The sequence below is a fragment of the Macrosteles quadrilineatus genome, unplaced genomic scaffold (assembly GCF_028750875.1).
Source record: "Macrosteles quadrilineatus isolate MER2022 unplaced genomic scaffold, UCM_ALF_1.0 Scaffold_4__1_contigs__length_99947679, whole genome shotgun sequence".
NCBI classification, from domain to species: domain Eukaryota; kingdom Metazoa; phylum Arthropoda; class Insecta; order Hemiptera; family Cicadellidae; genus Macrosteles; species Macrosteles quadrilineatus.
This window is the reverse complement of record NW_026542597.1, coordinates 39,026,810-39,052,396: the sequence shown is the minus strand read 5'-3', so window position 1 is coordinate 39,052,396 and position 25,587 is coordinate 39,026,810. Positions and strand designations below refer to the sequence as shown.

The window sequence follows — 25,587 nt, the reverse complement described above, 5'->3', positions numbered from 1 at the left end:
AAACGCCAACAGTGAATTCAGCTGATTGGTGAAATGAACTATTTGGCCTATAGTTGATCAGTGGAAAGAAAATTATGGATGCAGGGGAAAAAATACATTAAGCTATGTAAAGCATGAACAATGCAAACAGTTTAAGTGACTAACAATTTTTTTACGAGTTGCTAGATAATTGCAGGTTCACAGAGACTTTGTCATTAATTTCCATGACTTTCCATGACCATTTACCATTGATTTCCATGATTCACAAACTTTACTCAAAAATTATAATATAACGTACACATCCAAATAATACTGCCTGGACAAGTTATTTCTCAGATAATACTGAAATATGTAAGTATGTAACAGATAACAATGGAGAGTAATATATTTTGCAAAAAATATGGTATTTAAAATAAGGAAGGAAAAAAGAAAACCTAGCCTCCTCTGTCCCCATAGCTGGCCAAGTTCTCTCTCCACTTTCTTTCTCTTTCCTATATACTTTTTATAATTTATTTTTTATTGAGTTTACAGTGTTTACAAAATTTAGCTTCACTTTTAGAAAAGACTTAAGACAACTCAAAACATTATAACAATATTTGTATTGCAATTTGAGTTGTAATAATAAAGTTGTGGCATTTTAATATACACTACTGTTGCAACAATATCCTACAAATATTAAATTAAATCATAAGATAAAGTGGGGACAGATTGCATTGAACTAATACAAACTCAAAACTCATAAACTAATACAACTGTAATAAATTGAATTGTCGAACATTTTTTTAAAATCCTGAAAAATGCTACAATAATCGGGGCTACCGCCGACTAGACCATTGAAAAGTGACCTCAAATCCATCCATCATTTGGGTATTTCCATGACTTTCAATGACCAGAATTTTTGTCTATGACTTACCCTGACTTTCCAGAATGTGGACACCCTGAATTGATAATTTGATTTAGCCAATTACATTTCCACTCAATAGCAATTGTGGTGGCTCATAGCTTGAGATAATTTCCATTTAGTAGTACTAAAAAGTTTCATTTTCCTTAGTTTTCATGGGACTGTTATTTTTTTTTATTCAGTTACAACTAACAGTTAAATCTAAAAGAGATGAGATGGAACATAAAAATCATATATTTACTAAGCTATTAATTTTTTTATCGCTTCATTCACAAGAAAAGAGAATTTCAGATTGAACTTTATGAAATATACTATAGAAGGAAAAGTTCTGATCAAGAAGTTATTTAAAAGGAAAAGGTACAGTATATAAAACTTGTTTGTACAAATAATCATTGTATAATTACAATGGCCCACAATATTATATACAGTTAGAAAAATCAACATTTAATTTTCAAAATACTAATCATCGTTATTTACATCATCGTCAGCCTCCGAATCTTTACTGTGCTCATGAAGAAGAACATACTCTCTCGAACTATAACCGAATTTGACCACATCTCGTTCCTTCAGTTCATAATATTTTTTCGGCTCGATTTTATTGTTGTTGAGGTAAGTTCCATTAGCAGACTCCAAGTCGATGACGTACAGTTTAATTTGTCTCCCCTTGGACCCGTCGGCTCTGGTGAACGGGACGAGGCGATACTGCAGGGCGGCGTGTTGCTTGGAGCACGAAGGGTGGTCTATGGGAATGTCCGCCACTTTGCGATCCCTACCCATGAGATACGCACTCTGACGGTGAATGTGAAGCACGGGCAAAGACGTTTCTCCCTTGAACGGATACAGACGCCATCGTCTCTTTGGTTTCCTCGCCTCAGGAGGTTCGCTGTATTTGATCACGACTCCATTGTAAGTGTTAGTGTCCTCTGTAAGTTTGCCTGACAATCCAAAATCAGGCTTGGCAGCGTTTTTGGCCCCTTCTTTTTTCTCTGTTTTTAACTCTTTTTTACCCCATTCTGGTTCTTTCTCACTTTCTTGTTCTTTAACGTACTTACTACTTCGATCTCTTGAATCTGAAGATCTGTAAAGTAAGAATTAAATATTAGACATATTTTTTAAATAATTTAAGTTAAGTAAAACAGTTTCTTTTAATCTTGAATTTACCCACCCAAGAACACAAAGCAAGGGGTTAGCTCAGTAAGTAATGGCTGGACTAGTAGGTAAAGTCACAGAAAACATACTACTATGCCAACCGCATGGTAAAAAGCATTAAGCGGTTTGAGAGAGCTTTGCCTGTCAATCCGTAGGCAGCGCCACCAGCGTTGCCATGCAATAGCATAGCAACGCTGGTGGCGCTGCCTACGGATTGACAGGCAAAGCTCTCTCAAACCGCTTAATGCTTTTTACCATGCGGTTGGCATTCTGGGTTATAGTAGTACGTTTTCTGTGGTAAAGTGCAGAACTTGTGTACTAGAGGCTTGGTTCAATGATTCAATGCTTGGTATCAAATCCCGCCAATGACCATTTGACCAATGGCTATGTGACATTGTTTTTACCTGATGGTGAGGAGGCCACCTTAAGGGTGCGCTCTACCTCAGCTCGGAAATCTCAGCTCAGGCTTCAGTAGCTATGTTGCGCCATTGAACAGCGCCGCGAGAAGCGTTTGCAGACGTTCACGGCAACTGTCTTTGTAAAATACCCATACATGCTAGTAAAAAACAATGAGTGGGGTTTTACAGAACAAAGAACAATCTATGGGACCCTGGTTTTAGAGTTTTAAAGTAACAATTCTATAATGAGTTAAAGTAGTTTAAAATTGCCGATTTTCGTCTACATTCAAAGAAGATTTTCTGGCTCTATGGTATGATACTAAACATATTAAACCACAACAATCTAGATAATTTAATCCTCTTCAAAATGCCACCCTAACTTTGATTCTATGCTAAGTGTAGACTTCGGAAACACTGTTCCCCTAGACCCTTGCGTTTACACAAAACGGCAGGGGTAGAGCGGTGTAGGTGTATTTATTTTGAAAACAAAGAAGGATACGTCTTTCAGGCGATGAACAGTTTTTCACTATCTTAAATAAAAGTCATATGACAAAAGAGTGATTTTATTGACGGCACATCACTGTCAATAAAAGAAACAAGATCATCAACTTTGTTGGTAGTTTGTAAAGGTCATAAAAACAATAAAAGCTCTAAGAACTTAAAATACTGTTTTCCCGATAAAGTAAATTAGTTGTATTGAATTCAAGTTTTTTTTTAAGATCAACTAAAGGACCCATGCTGCTCCGCAGCGTTAAAATAAATATAATATCCGAGAAATGAAATCAAATTTATGATTTTTTATTGAGTAATACAGTATCTTGAGCTTAAGAGTCCTTGGAGCCTAGACGTTCTAGCTCATAAAACAATGAAAAAACTACAAAGCAAATTTCAAATCCCGTATACTAGATATTTAAATTAAAATCACTTTGGTATTTGAAAAAATATGTTGAGGTGGTAAATAACTAACTCTTCAGCGGCTGTTTGAAAATAACAAAAATAACATTGCTCTTATGGGGGGCAAATCCAAGATGGCCTTTGGATTCCATGGACTCCCTTGGAAATACATTCAAAAAACAAACAACATTTCTAATCTCATAGTATACAAGATATTTACATTATGATCATTTTGGTGTTTGAAAAACTATTTTTGGTTGTTAATTAACTCTTCAGCAGCTGTTTAAAATTATCCAAGATGGCCACTAGCCTCCAAGGACTCTTAACTGATTCAAATGATCAATAGCTCAATTTAAAGCCCATAATTTACTGATTATTTTGAGTCTAAAACATATGGAAAAACATTAAAAATACTGGAGCTATTCATTTTTAATCATAGAAACACCTTATGAAAAATAATTTTTATGTTGCTTGTTCACCTTGCGTTTGCTTGAAACTTGCCCGATTTGAATAACTAATAGCTTAAACAAAATCCGGTATTTGACTGAAGGTTCTTAGACTAAAATATATAGGATTATAATTCTAACTGGTGAAATACATATTAAATTAAAGTAAGAATTTGGAAATAAATCAAATTATGTGTTTTGGTAGAGTAATACAGTAGGTAAATATCTGCCGATGCTTGATGTGAAAACTTGGCGTGCATACCTTTAATTTGAGACCTCAATGATAAAAATCAGTCGGGTAGAAGAGCCAAACAAACTGGGAAAAGAGAAACCAAATTTAACTCCCATAAGAAATACATGGGGAGCAAATGTTGTTTACGTATAAGCAGAGTGGAATTATAGATAAATATATGCCGATGCTTGATGGCAAATCTGTGCATGCAATACCTTCATTTTGAGACCTCAATCATGAAAATCGGTCAGGTAGAAGAAGAGTCAAACGAACTCAGCGAAGAGAAACCAAATTTAACTCCCATATGAAATACATGGGGAGCAAATTTCATTTACGTATACACCAAGTGGGATTATAGATAGATATATGCCGATGCTTGACGGCAAATCTACACACTCTAAGCTTCATTTTGATATGCCATATTGTGACATAAAAAAAACGAAATGTTGTTATGTTTATCATACGGTAATTAATATGATAAATGTCATAATTTATCATATTTTTTTTTTGGTTAATGGCCGTTTACAATTTACATAAAATTTGATTGTATTACTTTAATAATACAATATTTTGTTTTAAATACAATTTTCCAACTCACGGAGGTAATACATAGGCTATTTTAGCATATGACGGATTATCCAACAAATTGGTTATCCGAAACGGCTCTCCCCCCTTTATTTCGGTTAACCGGGATTCTACTCTAGAAAAATAGATGAATAAAAAATAAATACATACTCATTTCTTCTCCTGTTGTCTTCTCTTTGATTTCTTGACTCATTTCTTCGTGTGTCATCTGCCGCTCTGAAAAGATAATAGTAGGTGAATACCCAGAAAGATAGTTAAATATTTATTCATAAGATGTTTCAGATAAGGCGATATCGAATCTGAAGATTTACAGACATTGGCCAAAATGGTTTTAAAGTATTAGAAGAAACTATAGGGATCAAAAAGTGTTACAAATTGTAATGCATTTAGAATAAATTATCAAATACTATATATCCCTAACATTTCTAAAATACAGTTAAAATGCATGTAATAAGACCAATGTTCTAACCCAAAGTAGAAGGGGGAGAAGCCTAGTAGTCACCTACCTTGATAGTTTTTTTTTTTTTTAGGGAGAGGAGGGAAAATGCTTTTACGCACACAGGTAGCCAGCCTGTAGTGTGAGACTCCTGAAATTATCAGACTACTCACTAAAAAACCCCCTCTACTCTGTTGGACACAGACCTGGAATTGTTTGTCACATTACTTCAAGTCAGGCCAACATGTGACCTAAGCCCTCAGGGCTCGCACCGTTTCTGGCATTTTGATTCTTTATGACCTACACCGCATCCCGGTCAAGGTCGATCTTCTTGGCGCGGAGGATACCCTGGATATAATGTGACACACAGGTCCAATTGTCCTCACCCTCCGTCATAATCGGTATGACCGTGTCCACCGACAGCAGTCCTATTAACTGTTGAGCCTCCAGGCGGGGCCTTTCCCAGCGCTGGCAGTGGAAAAATGTATGTTCCACGTCATCGAGAATGCCTGGGCAGTATATGCAGTCGGGAGACACGGCTTTGCCCATCCTGAACAGGTACGACCGGAAAAAGCCGTGTCCCGTCAGAAATTGGGTGAGGTAAAAGTCCACCTCTCCGTACCGCCGATCAACCCAAGGTTGGACTTGTGTATCAGTCGCCTGGTCCAGAGTCCCCGTGTCTCCTGTTCCCAGCCCTCCTGCCACAGCTGGTAGGTGCGGGTGCGTTCCTCTTTTCGTGCCTCGTCCTCCCCACGGCGCCGGTAAATTGCCTTTCTCTCCGCCGCCAAAAGTTTGACGGGGATGACTCCAGCAATCACCAGGACGGCGGGCTCGGACACTGTTCGGTAGGCAGATGCTACCCTCAGTGCTGCCTGACGCTGCACTCGGGCGAGCCGCATCCTGTATGCCTCCTTATTTAGTGCGTCTGCCCACACCTCCGCACCGTACAAGAGTACGGACTGGACCGAAGACATTAACAGCCTTCTACGACTGGACCGAGGCCCTCCGACATTGGCCATCAACCAGCTAAGAGAAGAAACCACCCTAGCGGCCTTGTCCGCTGTTCGGAAGATCTGATCCCGCCAGCTAAGCTTGCTGTCTACCATGACCCCAAGATACCTGGCAGAACGAACAGTTTGAACCTCGACGGCTCCCACCCTCAACGGCACGATGGTGTCAATCCGTATGTTTGTCAAAATCACAATCTCGGTTTTGCTCAGAGCAAGTGAGAGACCGTGGTCTGCCATCCATGCGTTTATGGTACGCATAACTCGGTTTAGCTTTAGCTGAGCCAGCTCAACGCTACGTGCAGCTATCAAAGCTGCAACGTCGTCTGCGTACCCAACCAAGACCGTTTCCTCAGGCATTTCAGACCTCAGAAGGCTGTCATAAGCGACGTTCCAGAGGTCTGGGCCGAGTATGGAACCTTGGGCAGCACCAGAAGTGACACTCATCGTCCGCGGGCCCTCCGCAGTGTCATACGTTAGGAGGCGAAACCGGAGATAATCCTCTATGATGCGCATGAGGTATGCCGGCACGTGGAAGGTGTTCTCCAGAGCGTCCAGCATATCGCACCACCTCGCCGAATTAAATGCATTTCGCACATCGAGCGTTACGAGCAGCACAACCCTGCGAGAGTAGTGGTTAAAATCCTCAGCTCTCATCACTGCTTGCTTCACCTCCTCAATCGCATCAATCGTTGATCGCCCCGTCCTGAATCCATACTGACGAGGGGAGAGGTCCCCCGCAGCGACAACGGCTGAATTCAGCCGGGAACGGATCAATTTCTCGAGGACTTTGCCAGCCGTATCCAACATACACAGAGGTCTGTAAGAGGATGGCAGATCTGGGTCTCCCTTGCCCTTCCCAACAAGCACAAGCCTAGCTGTCTTCCAGCACAAGGGGAAAACCCCTTCGACCAGGCAGGCGTTGTACATGCTCAAAAGGATCAAGGGGTTGGTAGTCAAAACCTTCTTGAGGACTTCACCGGGTACCCCATCAGGACCAGGAGCCTTGTTGTTCTTCAGGGATATGACGGCCGCCACCAGCTCTTCAGGGCTGAAAAGTGGGACGTCGTCCACCCTTCCGAAATCCCGCAGTGGTCGCAACGCGTGAGCCGGGAAAAGGGACTCGACTATCCTCTCCATAGTGACCCTGTCCATAACGGAAGGTGGAGAGCGGGTTCCAAGTTTCTTGGTTACAAGTTTGTAACCCAGGCCCCACGGGTTGGAATCAACATCGTCCCTTAATTTATCCCAGCAACTGCGTTTACTCCGATTGATGGCTCGACGAAGATACCTCCTAGCCGCCCTATAAGCATCCGACTTACGCCGTCTGTCTAGGGGTTCTCTAGCCCTGGTAGCAAGTCTTCTGGCTCTCAATGCTGCTCGTCGCAATTCCGCAATCTCGGCAGTCCACCAGTACACAGGACGCTTATTGCACCGGTATCTCCTGCGAGGCATAGATTCATCGCAGGCCGAGGCAATCAGTTCCATCGTGGATGCAACTAACGCCTCTGCGTGAGGCACGCCAGTTGCGGGATGAATATCCGGCGTTCTTCGTAGGATGGCTCCATTGAATTTTGCCACGTCCAGTTTTTTAATGTTCCATCGAACGGGCACTTGACGAAACGCTGCCACTTGTCTCTGATGACCATCCAGGACGTCAAAAATTATGTACTGGTGGTCACTGCCCGTGTAATCCTCCAGGACTCTCCAGGCTGTGATCCTTGGCAAAAGGGACTCAGATGCAAGGGTAATGTCTGGGATCGTCCCCCGCATCCCAGGGCGGCGGAAAGTTGGCGTGTTGCCCTCATTCAGTACAACGAGTCTGGCTCTGGCAGCAAAGTCCAGAATATACTTGCCCCGGGAGTTGGTGAGGGTCATTCCCCACTCGACAGCCCTAGCATTAAAATCACCACCCACGACGACGTGTCCGGTGGTATCGCGCACGCTCTCTTCTAGGCGGTCTATCTTCTCACGAAAGTCACGGATGGCCTCGTTGGGAGTAAGGTAGACACTGAAGTAAGTGACATCCCTGCACCGAACCCAAACGAAACCTCGGCCATTCGCGTGACCCCGCACTTGTACTTTAGCTGCATTACGAGCCCAGAATGCAGCAGTACCAAGACTATCAGGGAACCATAAAGATGGGTCCCTATCTCGATACTGGTACTGTTCGCTGATTAAGAGAGCGTCGACATCGTGTTCGAGGGCAAACTGACAAAGAAGTGCGTCAGCCGTCCTGGATCGCTCCAGATTGCACTGAAGGATTCTTATCTTCGTGGGAGAGATTTCGCTTGCTGTAGAGCAGTTTTAAATACACTACACTGCCCAGATCCAGCTATATGCTTTACGTGTTTGTCAGCGAGCCCATTTTCTTTGCAAAGGAAACAGGACTCGACTTTGCAGTCCTTACGGATGTGACCAACCTCCCCGCACCGAAGGCAGTTCTTGCTTCGGTCGGGTCCCTTGCAGTTTCGGGAGGAATGGCCGAAACAGAGGCATTTAAAACACCTCTTCACTTCCACTCTTCGTCTGAGCCTGCAGTTGACCCAGCCGACTCTCAGATGCTGGAGTGCCAGCACCCTAGTGGCAAGCGCGTCTGCCATTTCGGCGATTGCCATCCGCTGCTGACTCCTATTGGGTTTTGTGAGCCAAACCCTTAGGATGGCCGTTTGCCCGGCAAGCTCGGGTACAGCTTTCTTCAGGGCCTCAACAACGTCACTCTCCGTCGACACACAATCAATGTCTCGAACCTCAATTGATGTCTTGGGCTCAAGAGCACGGACGGTGCCCTGGCCTTCAACAGCTGCCTTCAGTTCGGCAGTAAAAGCAGCCTTGTCTTTCGACTTACCCAGTTCAAGGAGAACGTCCCCTTCCCGGGTTTGTCTAATCAACCGTACAACCGTATCGGTCTGCTCCGGTTTAGCTTTGGCCTTTATTATGCCCAAGACCTCGGCAAAAGATCTCCCCCCTGAGGGTTTGACAAGGATTGCCTCCGTCCTGGGCTTTTTGGGCCGCGACCTTTTCGGAGCAGGGACCGAGCCGGGCCCAGTTTGGGCCACGCCGGTTGGCTGTGCCTTCACTGCCTCATTCTTCATGGAGGCGACCTCCGCCCGCCTCAATTGCCTCTTCTCCTTTTTGGAAAGGCGTTTTTCCCACACAGCCTCAGGTGTCTCCACCACTGACCCCTTTCGGGAACTTCCCTGAAGGGGGGTCGTGGGTTGCTGTGCCTGTCGGCGCCTCGCTGGAGCTGCAGCTACGTCCGAAAAGGATCTGGACACAGCAGACGAGAGGTCCGTCTGAGTCGCCTTGGCCTTAACCGTGGTCTTTTTGGTCTGGACGCCTTCTTCTCTTTTTGGAGGACTCTCCGATGTGGAAGGCCTCCGACGTTTCTTAGAGGGCAGCGCTCTTTCATCGGGCAGGGACACCACCTTTTCGGCAATCTTTTCCATGGTCGCCTTGCTTACCAGACGGCAGGCAAAGACAAAGCCAAGGTCATCCTCTAGTTTGGCCATTCCATTTTTGACCACTTGATTTACGGCTCTCTGGGTCCGGAAGGTGTCCAGCATAGCCTTTTCCATGGTTTTATACCCAACGAGGCCATCCGTGACTTTCGTGAGAAGATAGACCGCCTAGAAGAGAGCGTGCGCGATACCACCGGACACGTCGTCGTGGGTGGTGATTTTAATGCTAGGGCTGTCGAGTGGGGAATGACCCTCACCAACTCCCGGGGCAAGTATATTCTGGCATAGCCATGGTCTTTTCCATGTCACGGAGCCGGGTTTCAATGTTACTATCTGCGTCAAGATATTCCTGACGCAGAAGCACAATCTCAGAGCTTTCCGACCGCGACGTCGCTGTGAGGGTTTCCTTGATAGTACCTACCTTGATAGTAGTAAAGTATTGCACACAAACAATGCAAATGGCTATTTTTTTTTTAATTAGCAATATTACATCTATCTATCTATACTATTATAAAATACCCCCGCCGCAGCAAACCTGCCGTCTAAGCGAATTTCCATTTGGCCGAATTGATTTTCAATTGATCTATTTAAATAACATTAGGTTTAACGAGTACCTAGGTTTGCTGCTACAAGGAAACTAATAAAGTAGTGTATTTTTAGTAAAATATTGATAGCTTACTATAAAATAAATAAATTTGCCAAGTTTGATCAAAATATATCCATAAACAAGAAAACTACAACATTTTACAATATTCTCCATAAGAATAACATGGGAATTTTAAATTTACCATTTTTTTAGTTTTCTCCGTAACCAATAACCGTACAAAAACACTTTGATATACTGAATTGTTTGTTTTTTTAAGCTCTTTAAGAAGGTTTAGAGAAAAATTGGGAAATTTTGTGTTTTGAGGGTAAAAAGTGAGAAAAACCAATTTTTACCCCATAAAACCCCCCATAAAACCCTGTTCCCATGGTCCGATCATGCTGGATCGCGAACTCATTCAAGTTTATCCCGCCTTACACCTTCAAACCAAATTTCATCAAAATCGGATAAAAATTACTCAAGTTATCGTGTTCACGGACACATATATATATATATAAATCTATATATATATATAAAAATTTGAACGAATGGTGTTTTTGGCCTCTGGGGACATTAAAATGAAAAAGTAAATCGGTCCCGGGCCTAAGTCTTACCATGAGACCTACGGTAATAGCTACTTCCCTATAGGGAAATTCGCTAAAAGCGGTGGTGTCTGTGTGTATGGGAAAAGTAAACGCGAAAACTACTGGTCGGATCGGGCTGAAATTCGGCATGGTGATAGCTCATATTCCCGATTAACATATAGGCATATTTTTATCCCAAAAATCCTTCCGGGCTCCGCCCCAGTGGCTCTGGAGCAAAGGTTCCCATGTTAACCTTATGAGAAATGGAATTAATGAATCTTAACAGCTGTTTCAATTATACAAGTTGGTTCTGTTCTATGATTTTCAATAGCATTAAAGTTACAAGGATTACCAACAGGGTGCAGCACTAGCATTATTTCTTTTACATTTATGGCAACAGCTAATTTGCAACCAAAAGGTGAGTGAGCGTAGCGAACGAACTTCAACCTGGAGGCGAGTGAGCGTAGCGAACGAGCTAACCTGAAGGCAAGTGAGCGTAGCGAACGAGCTAGCCTGAAGGTGAGTGAGCGTAGCGAACGAACTTCAAAAAGAACCGAAATTTCTTAAACCATGTCCTCACTCATAACTGCTATAAGCATTTGATACTTATGCCAACCCCGTACGAAGGACGGGTACTCTGCTAGTTTAATATAAAATTGTATGAAAGAACTTTAACTTCTTAGACACTAAAGGGAATCTAATATTTTTTTACACTTACGGTTGGAACTTGATGTTTTTATCAACTTTTTTTCTTTAGTTCTCAAAAGCATTTGCAGTTGTTATCCAAATTAAAAGATGCATAAATTAATAGTATTTCTATATAGGTAACGATCTAGGAAAATTATTAGATCAAACAATTTAATCAACACAGCTGATTGACAAACAATAATCGTTTTAGGCATTAGGGAAATATTTAAGCTAGCAACTAAATACCTGATTTAAAAAATATTCACATTACCTGTGCTTTGCTTTCCTACCCCTCTCATCTTCACTGATAGGTTCTTCTTTCACTCTGACACCACTAAATGCACCAGTGTCTCTCAATCTGTCAGTCTTACTCTCTCTGGATTTGTATCTACTGTCTTCTTCACTGCTTGAATCCCCTCGGTTCTTCTGTGGTCTGTTATGTTTTCTCTGGTAGTTTCTTTCAGGACTCTTAGTTGATTTCTGAGCTTTCCGTTTAGGGCTCTCATCGCTATCCGTGTACTCCGATGAACTTGATGAGCTTCTTGATCGCTTCTGTTTCTTATTCATTGAGCTGTGAGTGGATTTTTTCCTAGTCTGGAACATAAAGAACTACATTATCATTGGTAGTAATAGATGACGAGGTTGATGCAATATCATGTTTTTTTTTGTCCTAGGACGCTAGACACGAGCCCGGGATTGTTTTTCACTTCAGGCTAGACCTAGGGGTTGCGGCATTATCACTTAAATCAAATCCATTGGTGATTTGGCGGGACCCCAGGGATTTACGTGGTTTAACGTCCGCACTAGTGAGTACTACCGTACTACGACTATCCGCAGTACTATACTGATAATTAGACCAATTCGGTAATACCAAGGCAAAACTGTAGGTCCCTTAGTTGCCATTAGCTGTATGGGCTTTAACTAAAAGCTGTGTATAAGGAATATGTCGGCCTTAGTCACTAACAAGACTACAAGATCGCGCCACTCATCTCCATTCATACTTGGCTTAAAATACCTACTTTGTATGGGCGTCATTTCAATGAAAAGTATTAAAAGGGACCAAAGTCCCGTGCTCTATCCACTAGACTAGCTCGCTCCCCAATACCAAGTAGGCCTTCCATTTAAACAAAACCCATTCAAACCTAAGCCTCGGAGTTGAAAGCCCGGTTTTCGGCTAATGGGCTTAGGCCACATGAAAGATAACATTTACTAAAGATATTTACAGTCATTGTAATCAAGTATAGTTTAAACTCCTTAGGAGCCTACTTAGGATTTAGGGTTTAACGGTACCTTTTCAAATGTTCTAAGCACTTATAACGCCAAGCTAAACTGCCTTGTGCACTTAATTTGTTGTGAGTTTTCCACAATTCTATATTAGTACTAAAAATTTTCCAATAATACACATGACCAAAACATTTGTTTCACAGATTCAATACCTAAAATTATTCCACTATTCTATATTAGTACTAAAATTTTTCAAATAATACACATGACCAAAACATTTGTTTCTCAACTTCAATATGAACCATAGATAAAATGAAGCCAAACATTACATTAGACAACTAAAAACACAATTTTCAACCCTGATGTTACTGTAATTCCTAATTAATGAACTAGAAACATATGGTTAACAAATAAAAATGTTTCTATACATATCCTTAAACAGGTCTCTTTGAAAGAAGTAGGCCTATACACACAACTAATAGCATTAAATTACCAGTACTATTATTTAGATACGATACCTAATTTAATTTACAAAACATTACGTTGGTTAGAAAATGACACAAGAAAGAAATGAAAATTCTTGAGAAAAGATCAGAAGTGTTTTCATAAATGTCTGTTCATCGTGGGATTAAGACTGTATTCACTTTTCCGTAGAAGAAAATTCATCTAATGTAATTTTCATAGACTACTCCCTAATCCAAAAAAGTATTAGGCCTAGGCCTAATCAAAACAAAATTACAGTTTGGTAAATCTATCCTCTCCAACATTCCGTTATCAAAATGCGAGAAAAAACAGTGCAACAATGACACTCACTTTTTTTACTTTCCTAGACGTAATTTTTTCATCTGACTCCATCATTAACGTGAGAGATCCTTCCTTCGCCTTTGAGATAAGCCTGTTCCGAAGCTCGCTCTCTTCCCTCTTCAACCATTGTTCTCTCATGACTTCCTTGTATGTCCGGGAGCCAGTAGCAGGAGTCTTACCTCCATCTGCAAACGGGTCCACTCGCTCGGGGGAAATCACAAGTTTACGATGTCGTTTCCTGTAATCGTCTTCCTTTTCAGCAATTGTTTTACGACGTTTATCCGCAAAAGGATCACTGTCTGCTCCTGCTTCTGCAATTTCTTTGTAAAGAGCTGCTGGAGCAGTATAAGTGTTCTTCTTACTCACCAGAGAAGGTTCATCTTCAACATCATCATCCACAGCAATGGATTTAGAATACCCCTCAAATTTATTTTTGCTTCCGTATATTTCTTTGTCAAACGATCCAGAATCCCCAAAGCCAACTCGTTCTTCAACCTCACTTCCAAATTTCTTCTTCCTCGATTGAATCTCTCGAATTTGCGCTTCAATTTCTTCATGGGTTCTTGGTATCATTATTTCAGTTTAAGGACACACTATTTTGCTCTTTTAACCTAAAACAAGTATATAAGAAGTGATACCAATTAAGTAACATTAGGCCTACCTACTTAAAGCACTAGCCTACTTCCACTTTCTTATGTTTTGAAACTGAGGCTTAAGCCTAACTTATCTCTAAAAATCTAAAAAAAACTTTATAATCGACCTTACAGTGTAATGGGATCCAAACGCTAACTTTAAAAATAGTTGAAAATAGACATAGGCCCCTTACGAGTACACGTCTAATTGTCACCACGACAGATTGGAACCCCAAGAAAGGTGGTGCCAATCTGGTTTTCGAATCATCGAGGGACGGTCCACGGTGGAAGTCTTTAAATTCCTAAACGAAAGCATACCAATCTTCAAGGTCCTATTTAGTAGATCAAAACAGCACAAACCTGTTTAAAACGTCAAGTTTAAAATTTGGAAAACGTCTGATACCTACTAAAGTATTTGGCACCATTCCATTAAACTTTGCAGTCATGTTTCTAATGCAATGAAAAAAAAATTAACATTATTTACTTATATTAGGGAATTTCCCTATAGGGAAGTAGCTATTACCGTAGGTCTCATGGTAAGTCCTAGGCCCGACACCGATTTACTTCTTCATTTTGAGGTCCCCAGAGGCCAAAAACACAATTTGTTCAAATTTGTATAGGCTACATGTATATATATATATATATATCTAGGAATTTATATATATAGGCCTAGGTACATATAAAAAAGGATGTTTGATAGGTCAGGACAATAACTAGAGTAATTTTTGTCAGATTTTGATTAAATTTGGTTTGAAGGTGTAAGGCGGGATAAACTTGAATGAGTTGCGAACCAGCATGATCGGACCATGGGAACGTGGTTTAACAGGGGGTTTTATGGGGTAAAAATGAAGTTTTCTCATTTTTTACCCTTAAAACACAAAATTTATAAATTTTTCTAGACCTGTTTAAAGAGCTTAAAAAACAAATAATTTAGTAGGCTATATCAAAGTGTTTTTATACAGTGAATGGTTTCGGGGAAAATTGTAAAATGTTGTAGTTGGCTTGTTTATGGATATATTTTGATCAAACTTGGCGGATTTATTTATTTCATACTAAGCTATATTTTAATAAAAAACACACTTTATTAGTTTCCCTGTAGCAGCTAACCTAGGTACTCGTTAAAACATAAATGTCAATTTAATAGATTAATTGAAAATCAATCCCGGCAAATGGAAATTCGCTTAGTTGGCAGGTTTGCTGCAGCGGGGGTATTTTACTTGTTCAAGGGACGGTCCACGAAAGAATTCATGGAACGTTTTGACTTAGACCCACCTTGAGTTATACCTCGTTTTACAGGTCTCTGTTAGTAGATCAAAACAGTGCAAACCTGGTTAAAAAAGGTTTATTCTTTCAGAAGTTACAGCTTGTCAAAGATATGATAATTTATCATTCAGTTTACTAATATTATTTCAATAAAACGGTATTTTTCATGCATTATTGAGTGATAAATTATTATATACTTGAGATGTTGTAATTTCTGACTGAATTTATCTTTTTGTAACCAGGATTGCGGTTGCACGCAAGTAGGCTTGCGTTATAAATTAATTACTTCCTTTGTGGACTTTGACAAGTGACAAATTAGCAATTCATGTTGATTTATTTGTCATTGCAAAAGAAACGCGACTGCGAGGTTTCATTTATTTGAGCCAAGTACTTTAATAAATATTAGACGTTTTACAAATTTTAGCCTTGAGTTTTACTTGCATAGGTACCATTTTAAAGTTTATATATAATTCGTCTAACTCCGATAAATAGAAATTTTACAAATTTTGATCATTTAGCATTGTTTAATGAGTAATAAGTGTACAAACAATTATGACTATTGCGTTGGTCATTCAATGAATAAAATATTTCCCATACCGTACGTCACCGGAGTTATTATTACCATGTTAACTGGTTTTTTTCCTTTTGGAAGAACCTTTAAACAGTATTAAAATTGTATTGGTGGATCTTTTGTGGCAAACACTGCCGTGATCTCATCAGTGTAATACAAATTGAATCTATCCTTTTATTTGAGAAAATATAACTGTTTGGTGAGAAGGCACGTTCTTATTTCAAAGGGAGGTCCACCCTTAAGCTGTTTAAGTTTGATTTTTTCCTTTGACTTGTTGGTTACCATAGCATACTCCTGTGCCAACGAGTAACCCTCTAGCATAGTTTTGAGAAATCGGTCGTAGGGTTACTGATTAAGCTAGGATTCCTTGATGCGGCAAATGTCAGTTGTCGCTGTCTTATCAATTACATAAAGTTGTCAAAGATGTAATCTCTCTTCGGAATGTTAAGTATAGTGGAATATACTTGTAGTGAAACTGGCTTAAATTAATCTTGAACTGTTATGGGCCTCGTTCATATGGTCGTGCAACTTCATTGGCAACAAATAATGCAAATGATGAGAAAGCCATGCTGCATAATTTCCAAAAAGCAAATTCTGTAAATTGTTACGTACATAGTGACGTTTACATGCATTGTTGTTAATCAACGTAGCTTATAACGGACAATGAGCTCTATTTTAAAAGAACATTCGACCTTTTAGTAATTACAGTTAATTACTTAAATGGTTATTACTCTTTCTGTAATTTTTCGAAGTGTAGTTTTATTTTTTTTAAAATTGTGGGCCACAATCCGTAATAGGTCACTGCAAATCATCTGTCAACCATAGGTACTATTTTAGGCAATGTTTCTTTTTTGCATTTGGATGTTATTAGACACGATAAGAGCACAATGAACTTCTTCTGCAGATGAATAATCTGTTGGTCAAGAGAAATATAAACCGAATGATAAATGTCACAATCCAAGCCCAATAAAATGGCTATGACCTGAACTTTTTTGTAGTATCAAGTTCAAGCATTTATGTAGCTATCAGGGTTAGCTACACAGTATTGTTTTGGCTGCTGCTCGGTGAACTTTGAGAATATATTTTTTTGAGATATAAATTATATGGATTTTGTTGCTGAGTAGCACTTCTAAATGTGCACAGCCCATGTCGTTGGTCTAATAACATTCAAAGGCTCTCTAAGAGTTTTAAAGTTCTTATTTGTATACATATCTATATTATGTTTTCACTATGCTGAATGAATACATCGAAGTAACCTCTCTGAAAACCCTGCAGTAAATTGCAATTTTCCAGCTAAATGACTTTCTAAATCTTGCACATATTATTTCTACATAAAAATGTAATCCAGTTGCTGTAAACCCCTAATAATTTAATAAAGTATGAACACGGTTCATGTAGGTGACGTGCCTTTCTGCACTTGTATTATTTTGTATTGTAAGTTTATTACACAACCGAAAATTTGTAAAATGATTGGAATCTTGTATGACAATAATCTCATGAACCATAGTATGATGATGTGTCTTGATAAAATGATAAAATATAGGCAAAAGTGGTCAAAAGGCAGGCATCAAACTGTACAATAGATATAGATAAAAGATAATTCAATAACAAAATAATTTTAAGAGTTACTGTGATATTAATATTTTCCACTGTTTTTGTAATGGAACGTATTGTAAAATATGACATGATGCCGAAAAAAATCTATTTTAAAATCAGAAAACAACACTGCAAATACTTCTTTTCTGAATAATCCAACTCCGTAATGTGGGTTGTTACAAATTCAATTATAAACAGCGGTTTCATTAAAAAGTAGTGAAAAATTATCCATAAGGCCATAATATAAACAAATATGGGGAGGGAACTTTAAAGGTCACTGGGGCAGAGCCCCGAGGGAATTTACTTTGTTTTTCTTTTGATTGTTCATCTACAGACCAAGACCTTTCTTAAGACACCTCTAGCTACCAAGGTTCTACGCCTAGCTGTTCTCTCAATTTAGTGGATACAAACTTTCCAATTAAATATATAGATTCCACCATGTTAACTTTATGGGAGAAACCCCAACTTTGATGGAAGATCCTGCCCAAACTAATAAAGATTTAAAAAACGAAAACCACTTTGCAAAACTACACATTGGGGCCATTTTTTTGATACTTTAATTGTCAAAATCCGTCTAAAAATGAAGGAGGAGTTCTGTTCACAAAAATCGGCTTAGCGTATTATATATAGATGCTGCTGCGCCTATTTCATGTGGTGATAAAATCAACTGTTCATTATGATGAAATGTTTCAAAAACGGGCTAAATGTAATGTCCCAAACCTCAAATTTATTACCTAAGTCTATCCACAAGAAACAGTTTACAAACTAAATATGTAAAAATTTACAACTAGCCTAATAAATATGATTTAAAGTGATAAAGTCTCAGCTGCGATATTCGTTGTTGGTAAACAGTCAATAAAGTTCACAAAACTGGCTAAAAGTAGTGTCTCGAGTTTCTAAAAGTAATGTCACATTTTAGTCAAGGCACAATAAATAAAATCATAGATAAAACATACTCCCTTAGTAGATTTCTCATCCTTATGGAACAGCTGGAGACAATTTTATTGTTAGTTCTGTACGGTTTATGTAGAGGTCGTGTTTTGTTTACAATTTGTTTCCCGTTATTACAGTCATTTAAAACCTCGTTTAGCCAAATAATACGATCTAATCATAAACAACAACTTGTCCCCTAGTTATACCCTATAACCAAACAGTATAGCAGAAATCAAGAAATTAACCCTAAAATAATGGAAACAAAATTTTGTCGACACTAGCCCCCAGTGTCACCGTACATTAACTAGACACTAAAACGTGCTTTAAAATTTACAATGGGGGAAGTCTACTTGTGGTTGGTTAGTCTATGATAATATCCAAATAAACATTTACAGATTTAAAACTTATAATCACGACGTAAAATCACACCAAAACTCGACTTATTAGTTGTCTTGGTCAACAGAGATTGAGGTTAGTTAGACAAATATTCAGGAAAGACAACAGCTGATAACTTCAGCACCAGTGGTACAATCTAAAACAATTAAATACCACAATGCACAGAATTTAATGGACTTTCGAATGAGATAATTTGTTATAAGAATGATTATAGGCCTATATTTTAGTGAATAAAACGTGGTTTACGACTGCGACTACTAGTCGCTCTGCCACTTCACGAACAGGTAAAAATTGCTTGATTTGTTTTTGTTATTGTGAGATCATATGTAATTATATCGATATGATTTTTGCACCATGATATAGGAAATTTTTTCCTTATTTCAGAGGTATCACTAGTTGGTAGACAAAAATATCCTTTGTTATAATTTTTTTGAAAATAACCATGTTTGGCAGTTTTGTGACGCATACATGGTGCAACTGACTTGCAACTGAAATTTTCAATCACTTTAGTGCTTAATTATAGTGATCTAATTGTAAGATTAAGTTCATCTATGTAACAAAGTACGTGTTTAGAATCTTATCTTTCTAAAGGTATAAAAATTATTCCATTTTACAATAGTTTTTAAGCATTTATTTGGATTTACCCAAAACCTTGCAATCAGTGGCGACGACAAGAGCCCGCAACTTTGTTTACCGGGCCCTCCTCTCCCAATAATCTTTAAAAACATTATCTCATGTATTACCGCCTAAACTTGCACTTTAGCTTGGCACGGCATCTCCCGTGGCACCGAGGCGTTATCATCGTCTTACATGATCACAGTAAAATCCAGAATACTTCCCGTAGTCATGGAAGAAACATTATCATAGTCTACCATGATTGCAACCAAACCTAAGACATCATTATCGTCTCCTGCGTTCACGGCCCAATCTCCCGTGACCCGTGGTGATGGGGAAATATTTTTTCCCGCAATCGCGGCAAATCCAAAATATATCTCTCCTGGAAATAGAAGCGTCATATCGTCTTCCGCAATCCCGGCAAAATATTTAATATATCCTGTGGCCGTGGATACATCGTCAACGTCACCCGCAGGGAAATGTTCTCGTCAATATACGCGATCGCGGCAATAGCGTAGACCTTTTCTATCAATTTTGTGAGCGTGATCCTCGTGGATATAAAAGCTTTTACTTTTAATTTGGCCTTATTATATTGAGTACTGAGAAAATCGGCTCGAGCTTGATTTTCTGACTTTGTGCTTGATCTCTCAAGATTGCAGACCAGGCTCTGCTCGACTCAAAAATCAACATTATATCAAAATCAACAGTTTCCAAAAAGCAAACCGATTTGAACCGATCTGATTTGGCCCGAGGCCATAGGTAAGTAGGTAACATTTTTTACCTGACTCGAAGTAAAGAAATCTAAAGTGCAGCCTCCTGATAGTAAGAAATAAAATGAAATTAAAATCCTTCTTTAGCATCAATGAAAAAATGGAACTATTTATTAGCTAGTGTCCTAGCCACCGAGGTTAATTCGCCGATTTGATTGTAAAAAACTTGTAAATTTCATTTACAGTAGAGTCCCGCAAACTCGGCACCTGATAACCCGGCAGTCTGGATAACTCGGCCATCACCTGGTTCAGATAATTAGTGATTTTTTGAGTCCGAGTTAAACATGGACTCAAGCCAGCTCAAGTCATTTGTTGTTATATCTGATGACTTAATACTGACTTGTAATATAATTATAAATATAAATAAAAAAGACGATTAAAAGCTTTAAAATCCCATTGTTCTTATTTTTAACCCTAGTTCCCCATAACCCGGCATTTCACAAACTCAGCACCCTTCCAGTCCACATTACGCCGAGTTTGCGGGACTCTATTCTACTTGAATCAGCATAAAGTGCCCTCTCTGGTGTGACCTGCTGGGGGCTAGGAGGATTAACATGTTTTATCCATCGATATATAACTACTACTGGATTGCGCGCTGTCCATAAGAGCTGTGTAGGGAAATTCGGTCGCGTACAGGTGTGTGTGGCGGGACGTATCGCGGTGTTGCAGGCGCCCGGTAGGGGCAAAACAGCAACTCGCGCCGCCGCCCGCTGCTATTCCCGCCAACGAACTATCCCGCCACTAGCAACCCCGCCAAATCTATAATAGTTTTTTTTAACAATTCAAGGTCATGTATGAAGAAGCAAAAGTAAACCACCTGTGAATGAATCATCCTGCCAGTTATTAGTGGACGGATAGCACTTTCACGTGGTAGTATGGTTAGCAATGTATGAATTAATGAAATATGAAATAATGATTTATTCCACCATAATTACATTACCGTACATACAAATGAAATAAAAACTTGGAATTACGTTGCCACAGCATCCAGTTAATGTGACAACGTTCAATAAAAATTAACAATATAAAGTACATTCTATAAACTTTCAGTCCAGTCCACACATGAAAAACACCTGGCCGCAATCTGTGGCGTCTTGATGACAGTTGTTAAATTAAACAAAATAACAATATTATTACATTAATAGATATTTACAATAAAAATATACGGTATTAAAAAATGAATCCTATATAAGTAGTATAAAATCATGTAAATCGACAATTTAAAACAAGATAATGCAGATTTGATAATTACAATACAAAACGTTAAATTTGCAAAGATTTAGAAAAAAATTCTTTATGTTACAACACTATTTTAAAAATCTATATTTGGCGTCTCAATTAACCACTTTTTTATTTGAATAGAAAATGACTTTAAATTTGCACTGCTTTTGATATCGTGAGGTAATTGGTTGAAATATTTTGGCCCTTGTACTGATAAGACTGTCTAAATATTGATTTGTTTACTTTGGGCAATCTAAATAATTTTTGACTGTTGCTTCTTGTGTTGTATGAAAGATTGTTTTTTCCATTATTCCCACTTCGAATATAAAAAAGTCTTAATACTTTATAAAAGAACAGGTGGTGAATTAGAAGTATTTTTAAATGGACAAATAATGGATAGGAACTATGTCCTTTCTGAGACGGAAGGTCAAAATTCTTCAACCGCGGCTAAACAGAAGAGATGCTAGGATAAAATCCAAGCGTGAAATGATTGTAGTGTTTAAGAAAAAACTTAAAGCACCTGATAGGTTATAGATGTTTTAGAGGAAAAGTTGTCAGGATTTCCGTTAGATTTAATTGCCCATTCTATGAAAAATAGTAACACCAGTAAATTCAGGACCGTGTATTCAGAAGAAATTAAAGAATTTGCACTCACTGTCTATTTTTACCGTCCTAAGGCATATAAATACAGAGACAAAGGCAATTTATTGTTAATTGCGATATTGATGACTGTGAAGAAAACGATGTAATTGACTTTCAAAGCGAGTGGTATCTGCGGAAACTGGATCATACTACAAGAATAATGTATCAATATTATATGTCTGGTTTTATTGTTAGAAAAATATTAGGTACAGTAACATGTGAAGAATGTGTTAGTCTTTTGACAGCTGATGAATGCAATTTAAGTAGCTACACCCATATGTCTAACGTTGACTTTGCAGAGGACACACACGAAATTAAGCTGATAAAGTTAATCGGAAATTTGTTTTTTTTATAATTTGCTACAGTCATGCTAAAGAGCAAACCATTATTGCACTGTCAAAAGCTAACAAAATTAGTACTTTTTAATCATGCGTGAAATGTAGGCTACTCTGTGTGGTACTGTATTCAAATACAGTAAATGGTTTTTATAAACTGTGCTGTATTTTTATTGTTTAATTTATCAACCTTTTTATAAAACTCATAACCCAAACCATCCAAGCCATTTTTTAAATAGGCCTACAAATACTATGTTATCGCCCAACTTTATAACAATGTAAATACACGTTGTACTGTATAGCAATTACCGGTAATTGATTAGGCCTACTTACTTAGCCTATATACTTTTGGTTTTTAATATAACTATATAAGTGAGTCAAAATATCCCCCGGTGAACATTTTTCGTGAATCAATAATTAAAATAGGGTAAACAAATGGTATCACAGCGTCAGTGCGATGTAAAACCCAAGCACCGTGCGGGTTTCTTGCCCGTACCCGACGCCTTCAAGTGCAGAACGCAACCACTGATTTCGGCTCGGGCTAGCGAGCTCAGCCAGCAATCCAGTAGTAGTTATATATCGATGGTTTTATCCTCCTAGGCTGGGGGGCCACATTGGTTCTAAATAAGGCCCTATTATAACGCCTTCACACATTCCACGAGGACAGTTGATGCAACCTGCATGACTGATGACAATTATTTTACTTAGGTTGGTAGAGAATTCATATTGATCGGTCAAGTAATAGTGACAGTTTAGCTGTTGTAAACTACTTGTCCTAGTGCTCTAGCTGGTGTTAACAAATTTTCCTCAACGTATAGTAATTCTCATAGCCTACAGCCTAAATATTGTTATGCTAGGGGGATTGTTAATCCGTCACACAATCGCAGGCCCCTGTCCCGGTAAAATTTCCCAACTTACTGCGACTATTATAGTCGTGCTGCCAGTTGGAGGATTAGGCTAATTAACCTAGGCCTACGCATCAAACTGAAACAAGAAATAACGGTATTTATTACGTATAGGTGCCTCTAAACAAATTTCTAGTTTTGATATCTTACTTTAAATAGTTTTTTACCTCCTGAATCCAACCATTATTTTTCACCGCTGATGAATATTTCTTAAGATATCGCCGTAATAATATACAACAGTAATAAACATGGTAGGATGGATAACTTAAGTTACAAGTGGAATGAACTGTGGGTTAAAACTAAGCCTACAGCTGACTGTTTTCAACCACACGACAAGCAACTGGAAGTAACAACTTTTGAACTTTATTAACTCACTCTGATTCTGTCATCGGCAATATGCCTAGTGACGTCATTTTACTTCACTACAACTAAAACACGATACCAAAATACTCATACTCATACGTGCTGCGTAGTGCTAGTCTGCTATGCCCCGGGCCGTCACAAGTTCAGGTTAAGTTAAGAGAGTAACATGGTTGATGAGAAGAATAAGTTGATCAAACATGATAACATCATTGTAGAAACATTTCAAGTAATTCTGTAGTCAATAATGTTTTCTATAATTTAGGGATTTCGTCACATTATGGAGATGTAGATGGACTGGTGGACTAATTACATGTAGGCCCTAGTTATTATTTAGGCATGTCAGGGTGGTAGATCGTGCTTTATGTAAATTGGTGACTTCAAGCATTATAAATAGTAATTTGAAGTGTTTTTCTCAGGATTTTAATAAAAAAAAAGCAGGCATTGATGGCCATACATTTGAAAAAGTCAACAGTTGTAAATACCTAGGAGTAATTATATCTAACCAAAATACTGATGAACTAGAAATCCAAACCCGAATAAATTCAGCAAATAAATGTTTTCATGCTTGCAATAAATTACTTTCATCTAAATCTTTGTCCCGCAAAACAAAAATCAGGCTGTACAAAACAATAATTTGTCCAGTTCTCCTATATGGACCAGAAACCTGGAAATTAAATAAAAGAGATTAAAAGAAACTAATAGTATTCAAAAATAAAATTTTAAGGAAGATTTTTGGAACAATATTTGAGCAAGGAGAATGGAGAATAAGACAAAATAGGGAATTAAGGCAACTGTATAATAGCACAGATGTAATTGGAGAAATCAAGTGCCGAAGAATCAGATGGACTGGTCATATAGAAGATTTGGAGAGAATTGGGGCAACGGTGGATGATGCGAAAGACCGGTTAACTTGGCGAAGATTTGTTGGTGCGGCCAAATATCACCTCCTATATAATTGGCCCTGGCAGTAAGTAAGTCTGCAGGCAACATAAACCAACAAATCGATACATTATAACCTAAACTTAAACTTAGCTAATCCAACCTACCTTCAAAGGACTTAAGGGCCATTTTCAAATCATAGCCTAAACTTAAACTTAGCTAATCCAACCTACCTTCAAAGGACTTTTAATGCATTCACCAATTCACATAGCTTTATTTTGGTGTAGGTTTAAAATTTCCCGTAAAATCTCGTCCGACAATGCTTTTGTCCCGGTTTTGGGGATTTTCTCTCCTCAAGCCATATTACAAAGCCACTGACTACTGATCCAGGCAGTGCTGCTACCTTTGGGTGTTTTAGGGAACTACGTCCAATCTCGGGCTAACGTAGTACAATCGCCGCTGCTCTTTTTGTTATTTGTCAGATTGAAATATTTGAATGCCAATTGCGTTTTCTGTTACGGTTACGGTACCGCGTCGGGGCTTCGCCCGGGCCCTGCCGCCATTGGCGAGCGCCTGTTGGAATGCCTGCCGCACTGAACGTGTTAACTGAAGGTTCTTACAAGGCTAGCCCAGCCAATGAGATTTTCAAGAACAAAAAGCAAACATAGGTTGGCCATTCAGCATTTTCAATTAAGTTAGGCTTACTGGTGGTATAAATGATGATTATGAGAACTGGAGCAAAATCTAGATAGAGATAAAGCCTATTGTAGCAAATAGGCTAATTGTTCAAGTTTTGCTGATTTGTTTAGTTGTCACGAGAAAAGAAATCAGTAGTTCCTAAGTTAGGATAGCCTACCCTTTAAGACCCTTTAAGTAGGCCTACTAGCTTAACACAAGAATAATACTTTTTGGTTGTGTACTTACAATAATTATCCTTATTGGAACAAGTTTATGCTAGGCTATACACATTTCAACAACGATTAACTTAATTCTTAATTGTGTTATTTTTATTATAAAGGACGAAAACACAAAACAACCAACACACACACGTAACGATTCTAAATTTGAGCCAATCGAGCCCTTTCTTTCCCCTTTC

The 25,587-nt window shown here is 38.8% G+C and overlaps 1 protein-coding gene across 1 annotated transcript; it reads right to left on the bottom strand.

Annotated features, from left to right (window-relative positions):
• Positions 1–1,183: 1,183 nt before the first annotated feature.
• On the bottom strand, positions 1,184–25,587 carry LOC128993253 (smad nuclear-interacting protein 1). The gene is made up of 5 exons (XM_054417038.1): positions 25,416–25,587; positions 13,380–13,981; positions 11,614–11,936; positions 4,735–4,800; positions 1,184–1,958 (listed from the first exon to the last, which is right to left on the bottom strand). Exons 2-5 carry the CDS (start codon positions 13,941–13,943, stop codon positions 1,340–1,342), a joined length of 1,572 nt encoding a protein of 523 aa, XP_054273013.1. The 5' UTR covers positions 13,944–13,981; positions 25,416–25,587; the 3' UTR covers positions 1,184–1,339.